This window comes from Ahaetulla prasina, chromosome 6 (genome assembly GCF_028640845.1).
Source record: "Ahaetulla prasina isolate Xishuangbanna chromosome 6, ASM2864084v1, whole genome shotgun sequence".
In the NCBI taxonomy this organism is placed as follows: domain Eukaryota; kingdom Metazoa; phylum Chordata; class Lepidosauria; order Squamata; family Colubridae; genus Ahaetulla; species Ahaetulla prasina.
In genome coordinates this window covers 34464827-34484741 of record NC_080544.1, presented here as the reverse complement: position 1 = coordinate 34484741, position 19915 = coordinate 34464827, and the positions used below count along the sequence as shown (strand labels likewise).

At 43.1% G+C, this 19915-nt stretch overlaps 1 protein-coding gene across 7 annotated transcripts in view; it reads left to right on the top strand.

Moving 5' to 3' along the window:
• EXOC6 (exocyst complex component 6) overlaps positions 1-16119 on the top strand; it is a 114118-nt gene extending 97999 nt beyond the window's left edge. For 4 of the 7 annotated variants that reach the window (XM_058187866.1, XM_058187868.1, XM_058187873.1 and 1 more), the window contains 3 exons: positions 14226-14338; positions 15243-15254; positions 15922-16119. In XM_058187866.1, the coding sequence (XP_058043849.1) occupies positions 14226-14338; positions 15243-15254; positions 15922-16054 (258 nt within the window). In that variant the 3' untranslated portion in view covers positions 16055-16119. The remainder of the gene's footprint in view (positions 1-14225; positions 14339-15242; positions 15255-15921) is intronic. The other 3 variants (XM_058187867.1, XM_058187870.1, XM_058187871.1) reach the window with 1 other exon arrangement.
• The last annotated feature ends 3796 nt before the right edge of the window (positions 16120-19915 follow it).

The following is a 19915-nucleotide window of genomic DNA, read 5'->3' as shown; positions in this document are numbered from 1 at the left end:
ACTGAAAGAGTAAATATTTATTTTGAGCAATTTTTTTTCAATTTGAGTCCTACACTTAGATTGTCACAGACATCTCTGCCAAAAATGAAATAACTTCTTAAAATGTTTATATATCATGGTGTATGCAACCTATAGAGCTTCAGGATTTGGTAGAAATCTTGTCACACAGCAAAGGTCATTAAATAATACCTGGAGCATGAAAAATATTTTAATGGAACATAGTTAATATGTGTAGCCAGAAAAGCCTGCCAATTTCTATAATCTCATCATATTTCATTGATGAAGCGCAACTTTCCATCAACCCCAAATCCAACATGGGGAATTTCCCTTTTCATTTTTAGTGGGATTTTAATGAGAGAAGGATTAAATATTTAAAACTAAATGCTCAAGGGAAAAATTGAACCAGTTGAATGAAAACAATTGCAGTAACTAGGGATAAGGTTTTATGCAGAATGGAAAAAAATCTCAAAAGACAGTACTTAAACATAATATGTATGCATTAATTCAATCAGTTAAATTATTTGTCTCCAGTGTGCACTGTTTGGGTAATAACCCAAATACTTTTGAGACATCAGAGTCAAAGGCTCTAAAGACCTGCTTATAAACGGGGAATTTTCTTTTCCTATGTTTCTTAGAGATAAGTTGGAATACAAAATAGATTTATTTGATTAAGGTTAAGACATATATGTTACTATTTCTGGTAAGTCTTAATAGATTTTTGCTGACTAGGACTGATGAGTTTTTATAACTTGATCTCACACTATCAATTGGGCTTGGAAACTAAGCAGGGTGAGGTCTGTTTAGTTCTTGGATGAGAAACTCAAAAGAATGCCAGGAGTACAGGTTAGATGTAAAGTAAAAAAAAAAATCCAGGCGAGGAAATAGCAATAGCACTTAGACTTATACACATCACTTCACAGTGCTTTACAGCCCTTTCTAAGCAGTTTACAGAGTCAGCATATTGCCCCCAACAACCTGGGTCCTCATTTTACCGACCTCGGAAGGATAGAAGGTTGAGTCAACTTTGAGCAGGTCAGGATCAAATTGATGGCAGTTGGCAGAATTAGCCTGCAATACTATATTCTAACCACTGCGCCACCATGGCTCTTAAACCATTTCTATACTTTGATGAAAAAAATTACATGGATACATCCCCAAAGTCACCAGAACTAACTTAACCTGGAGTTAAGGTTTCCTTAAAGGGGACTTTGTGTGTGTGCGCGTGTGTGTGTGTGCGTGTGTGTGTGCGTGTGTGCGTGTATGTGTATATATATTTGTTTTCTGAGGTTTTCGCGGGTGTTTATATGTAGGTCTTTGGTTATTTGGGTTTTCTCCCGTGTAAAATTGGAAGTGTCTTGGCGACGTTTTGACGAAATCCCATTCGTCATCTTCAGGCTAGGTGTTTACAGCTTCGTGCTTCTCCTAGAAGCTGTAAACACCACATTGCTCCCAGAAGCACGAAGCTGAAGCCTGAAGATGACGATGACAAACACCCGCGAAAACCTCAGAAAACATATATATGTATATGTATATATATATTCTTCCCTTCAATTGTGTCTGATTCTCAGAGACTGCCTGGACAAGTTCCTGCAGTTTTCTTGCCAACATTCTCCCCACCCCTCCAGAAATGGTTTGCCATTGTCTCCTTCTTGGGGCTGAGAAAAAATGACTGGCCCAAGATCAACAGCTGGCTTAGTATCTAATATGAGACTAGACCTCCCAGTCTCCCAGTTTCTAGACTGATGCCTTAACCATTACATCAAATTAGTGTATAGATTAAAATATTACTTTTCTCCAAATACTTTTTTCTCTTTCTCTAATTGCCTGACAGTCTAACAAGTCATGGATGGTCGCTGAAATTATTTGCAAAAACTATGTATCTATTTTCTATCCATAGAAGGAGGAAGTTAGAAGAGAACATTAAAGTCATGGTCATCTATTCAATACAGGGTCCAGCTACAACAGCTGTGTCAGATGACTGTCCAGCAGCAAGGAAGAATGACTAATTTCTCCTTTTCCTTATTTTCAAATATAATTTAATCAAGCGGAATGCTTGCATACCTTTCATTATACAGATCTTATTTTAAAACAGGCTTATTCCACCTATGAATAATTTAAGGAGCTTAACTACATTGTTGAAATGAAATTGATTCAGAATAATTCATTTTGATTCCACTGATAGCGATGTGTCGTGTTAGTCCCATTTATTTCAGCAATAGTTTGCTTTGATCCAAGTAATGTTCTTATCAGCATCAACAGAGCAGTGTACCACTGACTTCTGCTAGATTCTACACAGTATAGTTAGGGTGTACGTGTGTGCACACAGGATTGTTTGTGTGTGCGTGCGTACAGAATTGTTTATGCTGTACACCGTTGTAGGACAGCCATTTTTCCAACTACCAAGTGACTGCTGAATTGCAAAATGACACACTCTTAGTAATCATAGTTTCCCTGTCTTAACTGGCAACGCCACTTGCTAACCTTGCATTTTATAATAGCGCCAACCAGCCTATTGTGTTACTACCATTGTGGGAACAGTTAGCCTGAAACTTTAAATTTTGCATCACTATAAACAGTTGTAAGCTGGTGTGTATATTTTTGGCAAAAGTAACTGTCATATGATTGAACATGCCTTGAAATTCTTTTCCTGTTCCGCCTTTATATTTAATTACAGGATTTCAACCTCCTAGGATTATATCCTCTTCTGCTTCACTGGAAATAAACATGTGTACAGTTTTATTTCTGCTGAGATATGAGTCATTATGGTTGTCTTAAGTCAAAGCATTGCAAGATAAAGGCCTGATCATCAAAGGCTATGGACCATTTTATCCCACGCCGGTCCATTTTATATAGATATTTTATTTATTTTTTGCTTCCCATTTTAAGGTTAAGAAAGAGTGACCATCTAAAGTTATTCAGCCGTCTTCTGTGCTAAGGGTGGACTAGAATCTGAGTCTTTCTGGTCCAGTGCCTTAATCATTGAACTAGTCTGGCTCTCATTCGTGCACATACACACAGAGAGAATCACATACAGATTTATCATTTTTCAGAAAATTATTATACACATATTGTATGTATACATATACCGACACACATTTACAAGAGAGACTCCTATATTTATATTGATTTCTTTAGCACTCTGCTCTATTGACAATTCCCTGCATTTCAGGGGATTATTAAGCCATCAGTCATAAGCTAAAAGCCGTGTAGGTTTCAAGCATTTTGCCTAATGGTATAATATCTGAAAGAAAATATATTCCTACATTTGTAATTATTTCAAATTCTCAGGTACTAATCCTTTTGCAGTCTTAAATTTATGTGACATCCATCCAGAATATTTGTCAGCAGAGCTTGCCATTTACAGTAAATGCAACAAATCTGTTCCCTGTTGAGCAATAACTTATAAAAATAGTTTGTACGGTAAACTTCAGCCCAGACCAGACGTGAGAAGAATGAAAAAGTGTCTAATTTTTTTTTTTATCAATGAGGGCTAACTTTGGGCTGGGCACGTCTCTGCCCATCCCACTTCAGAAAGGTTTTTGGCATATAAAATTGGAAGTGGAAGTGTTATGTATACTGGCTTGGTCCTAGAGCAGGGCTGTCAAACTCATAGCCCATGGGCTGGATGTGTCCCTTGCTGGCCACTCCCACGGCCGGTTTAGTGAAGGGGAAAAAAGTTGTGATACATCATGTGATGATACCATGGTGATGCAAGTTTGACACCCCTGTCCTAGAAAGAGGGAGGGGAGGAGGAGGAGGATTTTTATCTTTGCAACCCACTGCAAACAGAAATTATGAAAATGTAAAATAGTTGTGTTAATGCTAAATAAGTAAAACCAAAGTACAGTGAAGTTATAAAGAGAATAGATGTGTGCTCCTCTGCAGCGTCCTTATGTAGACTAAACAAATGGGGAAATGTTTTATATTGAGCTGTAGAAAATTTATTTGATGCTCCTTGAAACATCTGTCAACAGTGATACTGTTTGCCAGCCTTCCCTGATAGCAAATCACTCTGACATCGAGGGAACAGGGGTGAAATGCTCCTGATTCAGACCGGATCGGCCAGTCCAGTAGCGATGGCAGGTGGTGGTTTGGAGAACCGGTAGCAAAAATCCCTGGGCTCCCTACCCATTCTCACCCAGTCGCCTGCTTACCCGCTTGCCATTTTTAAAAAATGCTTTTAAAAGGTTTAAAAAAAGGCTCTGATGATCACAGCTGAGCCGTGCGATCGACAGAGCCTTTTTTTTTACTTTTAAAAGCATTTTTACAACTTATTCAGCCGCATAGGTAGTAAAAAAAATGCTTTTAAAAGTAAAAAAAAAAGATTGCGCGCCACAGCTGATCACCTCCCCGGCGCACTGTTCTACTTACCTCATGCCTCCTTTTGGCGTGTACTGCGTGCATGTACCTCACATTTAGTGTGTGTTGGACATGGGCGTGTACAGCACGCACGTGCAGACAGCAAATCAGTAGTAAATTGGTTCAGATTTCACCACTGCAAGAGAACATCTGCAAAGTGCCAAATTATGTTACCAATGATTAAGTTAGTTCCAAAGAATCATTATAGCTGGTGACTTTTGCCCATCTGTAAGTCCATTGCTACATCACGTAACTGCAACGGTGAGTAAAAAAGGAAGTGGCATTGCCCAAGGCCCAAATGTACACCACTATAGTTCACAGCTATTCCTGCACCATCTTCCTCAGATGGTTGTCCCAACATAACCTGCCCTCGGGAGGGGAAGAAAACAAATCATTGGATGGCTTACTTAATGTTACTTAATGTGCTTGTAGGAGTTGGTTCTGTGCTGCATTTAAAGCTGGTTTCTATGGCGTTCTTTAAAAGAAATATTTGGAAATTAATTGTAGTGTAACCAGCTAATTGTAGAATTATTAAAAAGAACACAATTGGGATAAAAAAAATTCATTTTTTTTAATTTTCCATAATATTTCCAACAATTTAACCAGTGTACAATACATTCAATTATCCAACATTTATTCCTCCCCATAAATTGTACTCAGTCGGGCCTGCCCAGTCACCACTCCCTTCCTTAAACCTTTCTACCCTTCTCTACCTTCTTTTACTTTCTCCACCTTCCTCCGCTTCACTTTCCTACTTCCTTTCCTCCTTCTCACTTCTCACTTCCACCCTTTCTGACCCTCTCACTTCCCCTCCTTCTTCTCCCCCTACTACCTACCTACCTACTTTCTTCCTTCTCTTTTCTCCTCTCTTCCTACCCTTTCCCTTCTGGATTCCTCTGCACTGCTCTGGAGCTGATGATGTCTCTGGTGTTACTAGCAGCATTTTCCTTTCTTTTGGGTGTCAGAGAGGGGGCACAGTGGCTGACGCTTCAGTGGTTGTCTTGCTTCTCTCTGTGTTACAGACCTTGTGCATTCTGTCATTCTGCATAAATGAAAAGGGGAACATTAGCTGCTAAAGTTGCCATCTTGATCCCCCCCTTCTTCCTTTTTAAAAGCAGTGTCTCCTCCCTTGCTTCAAGATTGTTCTGCAGCTGTCTGTGACTAGCAGGACTTCTAACAGCAGAGGGCATAACTTGGGTGGATGCCTTTCCTAGTGCCTTGTTCTTTCCATTACCAGAACAAACACCCATTCTGCTAAATAAGCAAGTGCCAATTTGCGTATGAAATATATGAAGCCATGAGAGACAGCTGGACTTTGTGTGTGTGTGTGTGTGTGTGTGTGTGTGTGTGTGTGTGTGTGTGTGTGTGTGTGTGGTTGCAGTGAGGAAGATATGAATTTGTACTTTCTACCTGTTGCAGATAAAGATTAGCAGATCTCTATCTGTAGATTAAGCAATTTTAAACTAGGGAATAAGATTCCTTGAATATAATAGGACTAATTTTGTGAATTGTGAATGACACACATACAGAGACAGTTCAAGATAAATTTGCTTTCATTTTAGTACCATAACAATTCTTCAAGTCTCTCCAAGAGATAGGCCCTTCTCTTGACTACCTTTTGAATTTTTCTCTTGATTACTGGGAATGCAAGGGTTCTTCTGTTAGAGTTTGCAGCAATCCAACCAGCACACAAGTAAACAATTCAGCAGGATTTGTTTATATAAGAAACTTCTTTATATACAATACCATACAGCAGAAGCCAGAACCAGAACTCAGAATCCAGAAATATAGAATCAATAATCACAGAAGCACTCATATATATGCAGATCAGTGAACCTAAGCCCCACCCAGACTCTGAACCATCTGGGTCACCAAACAGTCCCCATTGGCTGACTTGTTGCCATGTCTATTCCAATTCATGAACCCTTATATATTGACACTCCTCCCTTCATGACTGGAATAGACATAAACCGAATAACTTAATATTCTTCCAATGGTGCACTCCACCATGGCTTGGTCGTTATATCTGCCAGATTGTCCTCTGAAGAACAGTGAAGCAAGCTAGTTAATTTATATTTGATGGCTTCTCTTACACTACAGTATTTAATATCCACATGCTTGCTTCTATCCTTTACTCTGTCACCTGTAGTTAATCCAAGCAGCATTATCCTCAAACACTGTTTCAGTTACTTTTACGTTTAAATTCTTTAACAGCTGTATGTACCAAATTACCTCTGAGCAAAGCTCAGACAGAGCAATAAATTCTGCCTCTGCCATAGAAATGGCTACAGTTGTTTGTTTTCTGGACTTCCAACCAATTAAAGTCCTTCCAAAACAATACCACAATCCCAGAATTAGACTCTCTGGTTTTTACATCATTGGCATAATCACTGTCAACGTAACTTTTTAATTTCAATTCTTCAGAGACCTATATTTGAAGACCCAAGTTCACAGTTCCCTTCAAATACCTGAGAATCCTTTTTATACCCATCCAATGCAATTGCCTTGGTACAGCAGTAAAGCAATTTAAGATCCTTACTGTATGTCTGTTCTGGACCACTGTGACAGATATAACAAACTCCCTATTGCAGACTGATATATCTCTTGATCACAGGCTTCACTTTTGTCCTCACCAAAATTGTTATGAAAATCTGCGCTCATAAGTGTTGGAGCAGAATTACAATCCTTCATGTTGTATCTCTCCAACAGCTGTTCAATTTTCCTTCTTTGACTGAGAACATAACCACCTTTCTCAGTTTTTTGTATCTTTACACTGAGATAATTTTGTATTTCTCCCAAATCTGATTCATTTTTTTCTCTAATTGATTAGTAAATTCTGTTACCTGTGACAATCTTTTGCAATGAAACAAAGATCATCCACAAATGCTAACAATTGACAATCCCCACCTTGTAACTTTCCAATATATATGCAACCATCAGCCTTACAACTCTTGAACCCAAGTCCCTTCAATCCAGTATCTAAACAGATATTCCAATTTCTGACTGACTGCTTCAGCCCTTGTTCAATTTATATACAGTGTTAGGCTTTTTACTTTCATACCCTAGTGTTTGAACCATGTAAATTTCTTCTAATTCTGCATTGAGAAATGCTGTGGTTATATCAAAATGCCAAATTTTATGTCCACATACTGCTGCCAACGCTAGTGTCAACCTTGTGGCAAAGTCATAGATATGAACACTGTGTTCACTCGTATATATACAGATCAGTGAACCTAAGCCATGCCCAGGCTCTGAGCTGTTTGGGTCACCGAACAGTCCCCATTGGCTGACCTGTTACCATGTCTATTCCAATTCATGAACCCTTATATACTGACGTCTTCATATTGGCCTTTTTTTCCTGACATGAACAATATACCTTAATTCTGGCTAGGACGCTAGCCAGATGAATACCGATGGATCCTGATAGTCAGAGGCAGAATTTTTTTTTTCCTCCCCAAAAACTAATGTGCGTCTTATACTCTGGAGCGTCTTATACTCCGAAAAATACGGTACATACGTAAGAAGAAGCCTATAAAATTAGCAGTTCATTGGAGATATTAAATGGTTTGTATAAAATAAGACTCTAGATAAAAATGTTGCTACTGTCTTCAAAACCCTTGGGTAAATGGTCATTTAGTAAGAATATCTTAATCTTCTCTTCATGAGTGAAATCTCTCAGTCTCAAAGGGGGTGCATTAGCTCTGGTTGCTGCTGGTGAGAGTACAGCGGGCACTTGATAATGTGGTGTAAAAAAGACTCAACCTATGTACTTGAGCAAATATATACTCAAGAATTCGGTGTATCGAGCAACTGTCACCCTAATAAGGAGAGCATCTCTATGGGCTAAGGAGAAGACCCTTCTGTGTAAGGCACACAGAATCTTATAGAAATAATTGGGGAGGTCCAGGAGAGGAGAGCAATTCATCTATAAAGGGAGATAGGAAAATTTGGCTCTGTCTATCTGAATGTCTAAATCCATAACCTTTGTTTAAGTTCTACCAAGGTTTTTTCTAGACTCAAAGCAAGTAGGGTTGGTATTGACAGTTCATACTGTCTCAGATCTTGGTCTATTTGTTTTTTTCAGAGTAGATTGAACGAGGAAAGAGAGATATCAATGAGGTTTCCCTGAATGATTTGTTTTGCCCAGAATCTTAGCTGATATAATCTTGTCCAGGCTTCAAGTGAGATGCAGCCTAGCTCTAATCTGGTGATGGCATTAGAAGCTGAGTAAAGCAGATCTGCTATTGATTTGAAGAATTTTGTTTATATTATTTAAGGATCGATATGTTTTTGTATATCTGAGATCAATACAGCATCATGTCAAGAATTGAACGATTTGAAAATTGTTTCCTTGCCAACTAGCAAATTTGTTGATTGCTAGAGGTAATTTTTGAGTTTTCATAGTTAACTCAATAGCATTGTTTGATGTTTTCTAGGATATTCTTAGAAGGATGTAAACTGGAATAAATCCTTTCATGATAGACAGATCATTTTTCTCAGAACTTGTCCCCAGTTCTCCCAATTGGGTATAACTGGGAGGAGAGGTTAAAGAAGTTAGTGCAACTCATCATTGCTTTAAATAAGCACTTCCACTATACCAATGCTAACACTTTCCAGTTTGATGCAGAGATTGGCTCAGGTTCAAATGTGATTTAATCTTTTGGCTGGATTGCTTCTGTGGAAAGGGCAGGACTTTCAGATGGCACAGGAATTCAACTTATTCACTAATTAGCATTTTAAAACTATGGGATAAATACCAAAACAGAATTAGACTACATTTATCACCTCTTGTTCTGATCTTTATTTATGAAGGAGAGTGTACAGAAAAAGAATTATTAGTAGTTACTCATATCAAATAAAAGCATTATTAATAAAATAATGATGAAGTCCTTCAAGATTCTTTAAAATACAATAGTCATTGAATCACACTGGTTTCCAAATCTAGAAATAAGCAATATAGTCTTAAAGGAATAACAAAAAGCAAGGAGAAACACTTAAAAGAGATTTGACTGAATTTGGAAAATTTTGTCACACATGTTTCAGAACATTTACTGGAATTTATTGCAATACAGTTCAGAAAATGAACAAGTTACGGATTATAAAATCAAATGGATGCAGAATTTAAACAAAATAATTGGTATGCAACGATGGAACATTAATGGAATCCTACAAAGGTGTTCATACCATATCCAAAGTTTGATTTTCTCTTTAAGATAACACTATAGCATTTATCTTTTCTTTTCCTTTCTTCTGATCTGCTAAATGCATATTTTTTTCAGGTTAGATAAAACTTTTTTTTTTTCTTTTCTCATTTTATAATTTATAAACTGAACCTTGTTGGTTACAGCTGCAAGTTAATTATACAATAGTCTGATTTTAATAGTAATTTATGTTAATACTTATTTCAATGTTCAAATTGATATAAAATATTATAATATCTATCAGTATCAGTTGGAAAACTTTTCTTTTAAATTTTAGAATGGCTGTAAACCTCTATTTACAACTTTTTTCCTATTTTTTTCTTATTTTTCCTATTATATTTGTACATTTAATAAATAATAATTGAAAAAGGAAAACAATAAATCAGTACCAGAAAAAAGATACATCTGGAGAATATATATTGCCTTATAAGATGAAAAGGATGACAAAATAACTTTATACTAATATTTAGCTGATGTGTAAAAATCTTGTGGATGTTTTAATGTAGAATTTATCAAAGATCTTTGAATGTCTGTAGCATACTGCTTTGTATAAATGAAAAACAAAATATATTTTGCTAGCTTGAAGCTTCCCATTCATCAGTGACAATTAACTGATCTACTTGAAAAATGATAATTTTAGGAACCCGTAACATTAATCAATGTTGGTTAAAAAATTTATTTTGCCCAGTTATTAAGTACAGATTTGGCAAAGTGGAAAAGAAATATTACAATAGAAAAGTGGATTGCATATGAACGGCTTATATCAGGGTTCTCCAAACTTGACAACTTTAAGACTTGTGGACTTCAACTCCCAGCAAAGCTGGCTGAGGAATTCTGGAAGCTGAAGTCCACAAGTCTTACAGTTGCCAAGTTTGGAGACCCCTGGCTTATACAATTGCTATAGAACTGGGTTTTGCTGAAATCTTATTGCCTATTCAGCATATTCCTAATGAGCGTTATGGAGTAACAGCATTGATAGCTGTAGTATTTCCCTGTTTAAGCTTCTCCCATAGGCTTCCATGGGGATTTACGCTTCAGGTTTTCATTTCTTATTTTTTGGATTTCTATTCAGCCTTTTATTCAGGAATTCCAGGTAGAATACATAATGCTCCATCCTCTCACTTTTCCCTAGAAGCACCCTGTCAAGTAGGCTAGACTGAGAATGACTGCTCCAAATAAACCTGGCAAGATATGGTCAATTAGAGCTGGTACATCCCTTGTGCCAACAGCAAATAGTCCATGGCTTAAGTGTAGTAGCATGTTTTAAAGAACGTTGGTGACATATTTAGACAAGTCAGTGGTACGTCAATAGGTTATGAGTATATTACTAACTACTTCTGGTTACAATTTTCATTTGCTTATCTGGAAGGAAGCTTTGTCCAGTTCCCTGGGGCCTGTTTGTGCCCAAGTATGCATTGTTGATGTGTTAATAGAATAGAATAGAATTTTTTTTATTGGCCAAGTGTGATTAGACACACAAGGAATTTGTCTTGGTGCATATGCTCTCAGTGTAATAAAAGAAAAGATACGTTCATCAAGGTACAACATTTACAACACGATGGTCAATATATCAATATAAATCATAAGGATTGCCAGCAACAAGTTATAGTCATACAGTCATAAGTGGAAAGAGATTGGTGATGGGAACTATGAGAAGATTAATAGTAGTGCAGATTTAGTAAATAGTTTGACAGTGTTGAGGGAATTATTTGTTTAGCAGAATGATGGCCTTCGGGGAAAAACTGCTCTTGTGTCTAGTTATTCTGTTGTGCAGTGCTCTATAGCATAATGCATAATGCAGACAATGAATGGTCTGCATTAGTTTCTAAATCAGAAAAGACTTCCAGAATGTTTTAAAACAGGGGTCTCCAACCTTGGCCACTTTAAGACTTGTGGACTTCAACTCCCAGAATTCTGGGAGTTGAAGTCCACAAGTCTTAAAGTGGCCAAGGTTGGAGACCCCTGTCTTAAAATGTAACACAGGGCATTCCTAAATGTTTCAGTTCAAAAGTAAGTACCAGACCGTTTAGGGAGTCTTTATTTTCAGAGAAGTGCATGTGGCATTTAACTTTAAAAACCTAAATCATCCCAGTAGAACAGAAAAAGAAAAAAAAACAGAGGTTATGGAAATCACCTTAGAGAAATGCATGTCCCCCTTCTTTGCATATTGAAAATGCTTCCAAAGCTGAACTTTAATTATGGGAATTAGCCTTCTGTAGGGAGATGCAGCCACTCCAGTAGCCTGCTCCATTGTGCCCAGAAGCAGACTGGCAGCCAGAGCCATTGAACCAGGCAGGTGAACCATAAAGCCAAGGAGAGAAAACAAACACTGCCTCTCACAGTGGTGGCAGTTTCTGTTTCAATCCCTTTTTGCTGGGCCTCTCATGCAGAGTGTGCTGTAGTGGTCCCTGCGGAAGGGGATTAAGGCATGGGTCATTCCAACCAGTTTAGACTTCTCCTTGTGGCTTTCAAGGGCTCCTGATGGTGCACTCCGTGGCAGGTGGAAGGTGGCTTCTCTTGGGGCAGATTCTGAAAAGTGCCACTAAGGGGGGGAAAATGGAAAGGAAAATGTGGTTCCAAACTGCATTTGTTCACCTATCAGGAATGATGAGGTTCATTTTTATTTTTGTTTATTAGATGTTCAGAGATGCACAAGGATTTATTCTTGGGGCCATGAGCTCCTTGCCTTAATTTTAAATAAGAAAGTTTAGCATCATCACAATGTAAAAAAACATGATTCCTCTTTCTTAGGCATAATATGAGCAAGAAGGACCTAGTAATGAGTGACTGAACCCTTAAATTCAGACAGATTGGAAAATATACAAGCATTGGACTCTTAGGGTTATGCGCTCCTTTCAGTAAAAATATCTTACTGTGTTGATGGTTTATATTTATTATTAGATTTATATCTCATCTTTCCACCAGCTCATAGGAACACACCTAGCAATTCAGTTTTTGCTCCTTTGAGGCCGGTTAGTCCCTTTGCATTGGAAAATATGAAAGGGACAAATGAAAGTTTCTACTGACATAGAAACACAATGTCATTTTAAAGCAACATTCAGGGTTGCCTGAGTTGTGGGTTCAATCACATTCTCGTTATTGATTTACTGACACCTGTTTGGTGCCAGCTTACTCCTTCCACCTAAAAAGGATTTAAGTAGAAAAATTAAATAAGACAAATCGGTGTTTTAAGTGCCTTTTTTCTCTATAGCACTGAAATTTTAATTAAAGAGCCTCCCACGAACTCCTTCTTTCCCAGCTACAGCTTAGCTAGCAATTCAGAAAAATCACACTGAAATGGATATAAACTAGTGAGTTGGCCAGTAGACCCACACTGAATAATAGAGATGTCTTTTTAAAAAGATGTGTGTTTTCTATGCCCATAGATGATGGCTGGAGCTTCGATCACCGTTGTTTTTTTTTACTTTTTTTGACACCTCTGAGACGCTCCCTATTTTAGGGATAGCCAGCCTGTTGGCCTTTTTCGTAGGAAAAGGAACAAAACTTATAAAAATTGTGATCCTCCTTCATTCATGTCTGGGAAAATTGAGCATACATCGCGATGACCTCCGAGCGATGGTATCCAAAGGCCGCTTTTTCCCCTCTCCTTCCCTCGGTTCAGAGGGATCAGTTTCAGCGCGGGGGTGCCCAAGACGACTCAGCCGCCCCCCTTCCTTTCCCTGCCCTCCGATCTCCGCGCGTGAAGGGCGATTGCGTGGGAGGCCGTGGGAAATCCGATCTCTCGGTGCAAGCCGGAGCTCCGCAAAGAAAGCTAGCGGTGGATGGAGGGGGGGGTGGGGAAGAAGCGTCAGGTGTCCCCCGAGGCGGCGGGATCGCACTGCTTACTGCCGCTTCGGGCCGCCGTTCCCAACTCCTTCCCCCTTTCAGGCAGCGTCGGATTAAGGCGGAGAGGAAATCTTGCGCCGAGCCCCTTAATTACGAGATAAAGGCCCCGGGAGAGCGTCCCGGCGGCCTCCAGCGGGCTCCGCTCGGCTCGCGGCGAAGTCAAAGCAAACCACCTCGAAGGAACCGCCGGGATGGGGGTTTGCCGGGCGGGGGTGGGTGAGTAAGCGAAGCCGGTGGAGGCTCTGATCCGCGCCCAAGTCGCAGGCCAGAAGGGGGGGTCGAGAGCCTGAAACAATGCAGAGCCGCGGCTCGGAAGTCGGGCTTAAGTAGTTTAGCGGGGATTAGGACTTCAAATTGGAGACGGGGCTGCCGCTTTCCTGCCCAGAGTCACCCCGGCTTTTAAGAGATTACGTCGGGATTGGGAGGCAGCTCCAGTGGCAGATTCTAAAGCCGGGAAAGAACTGCGGGCTGGCGGGCCGGGCGGTGGGGGGGGAAGGGGAGAAGAGGGGCCGGAGGCAAATCTCGCCCGGCCGTTCATCTTCAGCATCGGGTTCTTGGTCCCTCGCTAAATTTTAATGCACCCTTAAGCATGTTTGCAGCAGCGCAAGAGGCATCCAGAGAGAGGGATTCGAAATGAATGGATTCCTCTTCCTTTCGCTTTCCCGACTGCCTGGGATTCAGCAACTTGCAAGGAGGGACAGAAAAGCCGGGGGGCTTTTGGGGGGGCGTGCGTGCGTGTGTGCGTGTGTGTTGCAGGCTCGTCCCGATGAAGCCGAGGGTGGCCTTGGTCTGATCCTTCTCTGTCTTTGTCTCCTGCAGCTCCTGGATCTCTTCATGGTGTGGGACTGGTCGACTTACCTGGCCGATTACGGGCAGCCCGGCTCAAAGTACCTGCGCGTCAACCCCAGCACAGCTTTGGCCCTCTTGGAGAAGTAAGTCGTCGCGGAGAGCTCCGGCTTTGCGCGGGTTGCGCCGGAGGAGACCTCATCCTCCGGTTCCGTTTATCCTTTCTGCTTTCCCAGACGTCAGACGTTCCCCGTTAAAAAACGACTAAGATAAGCACCCACCCGGAGAAGAGCCAGTCGTTCCCTCCAGAAGTCCTAGAACTGCGGGGTCTGCTGCACCTTCGGCCCGAGCGGTTGGCCGAGCAGCTGGTTAGGAAAGTTTGCGGGAGAAGCGTCTCTTGTCCTGGGTCTGCTGGAATAGCAAACAAGAAAACACCCTTCTTCCCACCCACCCCAAGCCCAGTCTTTGAAATAGACTGTAGGCCCGCTGGGGTCTCCAGAGCCCACGAAGGTCGCGGTTTCTTTGCCTTAGTAATTGGGGCTTTCTGAGACGCCCTTCCTCTTCTGAGACGCTTCTGCTCTTCAGCTGATCTTCTCCTATTTCTGATCTCCAGTATTCCTTTCAGTTTGCGCCCCCCCCCTTCTTTGGCTCAATCAGCAAATCAATGGGTAGCCGCCTTTCGAAGTCCCTGGAATCCGGACTCGGCAAATTATTGACCATCTGGTTAAAAACAAGCCGAGCTCCCAGGCCTGGTTAAAGTGGCCGGTAGCTCGGCTGTTCCTCAAGTTGTCTGTTTTAAAAAAAAACAAACTTTAAAAATTAAAAAGAGCGGGAGAGAATAAAGATTACCTGCCTGGCTAAAACTGAAAGATAAAACGCAAGTATATGTGTGTGTGTGATTTGTGGCTGCGATGTTCTCTTCAAACGTTCCCGGGTATTTCTACAGGTAGGTGGGGATTTTGCCGTTTGCTAACCCGCTTGCGCTTTTTCTCTTTCTCCCTCTCCCACCTCAACTTTCTCTCCTCCTTGCAACGCCGGGACGTTTGGCAGAGTCCACCGAGGGTAAGCATTGTTTCGATTCGTTTTGATCTGGAATCAATTCCCTAGGATTCGTTTTAGAACTCTTGGGAAGTTTCGTGGAAAGAGCCAAACTTTGGATGGTTCTTTGTATAATGGAGCGGGGGGGGGGGGGAGGTCCCGCTCTTTAGAAGAGATCTTACCCTGCGCTTCGGCTTTTTTCCCCCTTTTTTCTTTTTCTTTTTTGCTGGGGGCTGCATGCAGGCCTCTTGCAACTAGAGCTTCTCCCTCCTCAGCACTGGAAACTTGTGAGTTTTGGATAGAAATAGTCGCCTTATTGAACTGGCCTCTTACTGAGGCATTTCCGAGGCTGATAGGACGAACTGGGGCGATCTCCAAGTCATCCTAATTATTTTCCCCAAGACGCAGAGGGGCTCATGCCTTCCGAGGTAGTGGACGCCTAACTCCCAAAACGCCTAACTCTCCTTCAGGAACCTCGGTCATAGAACGACCTAAGGAGAGATCTGGCTTACCTTGAAAGGCACCTCCTTCTTCAACCCTCCAACCTTCCCTTCCTGGAAGCCGCTTCTGGACTTCCAGGCTTTCTGGTGGAGGCTGAAAGAACCCCCAAAGTAGGTTCGTGAATTGGGCCTCATGCGGGGTTCTCCCAAGAGCTCCCTTGACCACCTATTTTCTCGGCTTCCCTTTTCAGGATGAAAGACGTGAACAAAAAGAACCACCTTTTTGCCCAGTTCCGGAAGAACGACCGCGACAAACAGAAGCTGATCGAGACGGTGGTGCGGCAGCTCCGGGGCTTGGCTAACTGCATCGCCCAGCACCCGTGAAAGCGGCCCCGCCCCATTTCACCCCACCCCACCCCGCCGGCGAGCCGGGCTCCCGCGAAGCTGGTTCCGGTGAAAGGGCCGCTGATTTGACGGGGAGAACGAGAAGGAGGCCCTGGAAGGGACCGGCCGAAGGAAAGGACCCCCTGCCCTGCATTGCAGCCCTTGAAAAGGAGGCTAGGCCTTGCCAAGGGGGAAGCGGGCCGCTGCCTTTATTGGCCAAGGCAAAACGCCGGGCTGTCTCTGCTGTACTTAATTGTAAATACGATCTTCGGAGCAGACTTCAAGATTCTCCCTCTCCCCCGCCCCCCAAAGGCCATTTAGTGTTTTCTGCTCCAAGGTCCCCATTTTCCGACCAGCGATTTTTCTCGACTCGGACATTTCCTCCTTGCCCCTCTGCTTCCCTATTTCCGCATTATATTTGTATGTTGTAAGCCTTAAGTAATCCCGACATCAGAATTTCTCCCTTTTTTTTTCAGGTGGGGGGAGGAGCTATTTTGTAGTACCCTTTAAACTACCTAACTCGAACTCGGTCCTGGTGGTGTCCCGAACGACTTGACTTTGGAAAGCAGCCCTCCGGCGCCCTTCGGTTTTATCTCCGGGGATCGGCCTGTGTTGGATGGGGGGGGCACGGGGGGGGGGTGTTTCCTGAGCCCAGGTGCCCAGCTTCTGACAGGGAGCGTCCCTTGCTGGAAAGACAAGCGAATGTATCCTAAAGGGAATGCCCCATAACTATGGGACTTATAAAGAATGTCCACTTTCTTCCCATATCTCGCCGCTGATTAAATTATTTGATGGTCCTGCTGAACTCCTTCGTGTACACCCAGAGCTTCCTTTAGCTGTGCCGCTGGATGCGCCGGCCACACGCTACGGCCAAAAGTCCCCGGGCAGGTTTTCTCCAGCAGATAATTCGCCCAGGGTAGCTTTTCTTCGGTGCTGAACGGCTGGCAGCTCTTTCCAGATCAGCCAAGATCCGACTTTCAGAAAGACAAGCTGGAGCATCAAAGATGAGAGCCTTTTGTTGTCCTCCGCGTGATTTAGAGACGGGTTGAAGCAGCTGCCCGGCGGGTCAGTATGCTCAGGTGGAGGCCGATGGCGCAGAGATCCAGCCGCGCTTCGGGCATCCTTTTGGGGGGGAGAATCTGGGGTCTTTTGCGGGGGAGCCAAGTGGTCTTCTTCCCCCTTCTGGGAAGCGGCAATGCTCTTTCGTGTGTAACACTGGGAGGTTTAGGAGTCTGATGCGAATCGTGATTTGCTGGGGGAGAGGAGGGGTCAGGTCAGCGATTTCCCCATTCAAAGGTGATTATATACCTGGCTCAAGTTGATGGGTGCTGCCTGCTTGTTCTCTCTCCGGCTGACGTGGGACCAGGCACCAGTTGCGAACTTGGCTTCCCGTGACGCCTTTGCGCTTCGGAGTGGCGCATGTTCTTGGCCCAAAGCCGCTCCGAACCCGGCTCGCTGGTAGGTGGACTGAGGACCTTACGCCTCGGAGGTATGCCAAGCCAGGCCTGTGGCATCCAGGGTGAAGGGCGAGATAAGCGAGCGTCTGCGGAGATTCTCAGTCATTCGGGTCATGGTTGCCCCCAAAGATGCCATTTTTTCAAGAGACAGCTGGACTTTTTTGTTTTTCCTGGAAGACGTTTCGCTTCTCATCCCAAGAAGCTTCTTCAGCTTTTTCTGTCTTCCAAGAAAAACCAGAACGTCCAATTGCCTCTTGAAAAAGCACCTTTGAGAGAAGCGAGCTTCTTTCTTAAGACCCCCGGCCTTCCGCTCTGGCACATGCAGCCCCCCCCTCCCCACAAGGTCTGGATTCCAGCTCGAAAGTGGAAGCTCTGTGGAGCAGAGACCTTCCCGAGCGGGCCATGTGCGAGTTGCAGTCGACCCTCTAGAAGGCTCCTGGTTGGCCTGTACTGTTCCAGCTGACCAAGATTTCAGATCCTCTCCTTTCTTGCGGGTAACCGGGAGGAGCGCGCTGGTTATCATCAAGGGAATGTTATCTCCGAAACTAAACCTATAGGCTGTGACCTGGCATCCTTGAGAGCTAGCCTAGTCGGATGATACTCAATTGCGTGAGAAGTCAGTAGCTATCAAGTGGTCCCGAATTCTTGATCTTGATCAGACCAATTTGGTTTGAGTGGCTCAGGCAACTGCTCGCCTAGGAAGGATTGAGGGAAGAAGCCTCAATCGGCATCATCAAAATAGTTGGGTCCACACAACGCATCGAATCAAGGCTAAACAAACCGCTTGGCCACCCGTCCAATCGTGTGGCTCAACGAAAAGAGATGGTGCTCAAGCTTAGCGGGATGCGAGAATCTAATCGGTTTCTGCAAACGAAATCTCCATTCGCCAGACTTCCTGGTCTGTTTGGTTTTTGTTTTTGTTTTTTGCTTGTTTGGCCGGCTTAAAATCTTGGGGCATTTGGTAACTAGTGATTTACAACCTCTTCTACCCTGCCTGCACCGTGGAATTGTAAAGCTAATCTCAAGGTCGTTATTTTGATGGGATGGCGACACCCTAAATGGCTGTAAATCACTCGCTGTGAGGAATCCGCCTTGGTCTTTATTAATTCTGAGAAACTATCTTCCCTTTGTAACCTTCGTGGCTTGTACCCAGGGTACAAAACTGGAATGGAGTATCCTGAAAGCGGACACCACGGACACGAATCCTAAGTTCTATCTTGCAACGCTGCCTTCAACTGGAAAACGGGCAACACTTAAATCGGCTCCTTTTCTCAATCTCCTTTTCTGAGCCGACTGGTGGGCATTGCACTCCCAACATCTCTTGAGTTGATACACTGGCTTTGGCGGGGCGGATCCCTTAACACTTTCCTCTAAATTTAGCTGGAAGTCAGGCTTCCTAAAGAAATTGGTGCTCAGTTCCCAATAAGAGATTCGGGGCTTCTTTTTTTAGTCTTGTCCCCTTGAAGCTGGGGTGGATAGCTTCAAATTAAAACGTTTCATTTTTAATGTATGCCAATTAGTGCACATTCAAAGTGACAAAGTCATTCCATACCATACCATTCTCTCGAATGGGCTGCAAATATCTATCTATCTATCTATCTATCTATCTATCTATCTATCTATCTATCTATCTATCTATCTATCTATCTATCATCTATCAACAAGAACAAGGAAACAAGTAACAGTATAGGCATGGACACCTGAAAAAAATTGGCACAAAAAAAAGGATATAAATAGGCAAAACGTAGCCGTAAACACATAGAATGATTACATAAAATTGGGAACAGTAGGACAGGGATGATAGGTCCATACTTTAACCTCGTTCCACCTTGCATTTTCTTCCTCTGGGGATTTTAGCCTCACCTAATAGATGTTGGGCTTCGTTACCCGTAATTGTGGCCAGCAGTGAAGGGAGAGCTTTGGGAGACACACACGCACGACCGATCAGTTTGAGGAATCGGAACGGCCTAGCTAGCCCTAGGACAATAGACAAGCGGGGTGTTTGAGCCCCCAGGGGGCCACCTGTAGGGGTGGGGGGTGCAGGAGAAGTCCTTCGCCTCCGTGGCTAGAGATTGCCCTTGACTTGGAGCCGCAGGAGGGAGACCCCGCTGTGGCTTATACCTGGGTGATGCTCCCCCCCCCACTCGTCCAGAAGACGATACCACAACCCCCTCCATTCCCCACTTCGCTCTTGGCGGACCCTCCCGGGCGCCAATCGCAGCCGTTTCGGGCCCCGCTTTGAATATCAAGCGGCGACGTCATCCGCGAAGGTGGGTCGGCGGAGCTCTATAAAGGCCCAAGCAAAGCACAATTAAAAACACCGAGGGGAGCAAAGGGAGGTCGCGCGGGACTCCGCAAAGCCTCGCTCGGCCATGGGTAGGGAATACGGGGCGGTTCGTGGAGA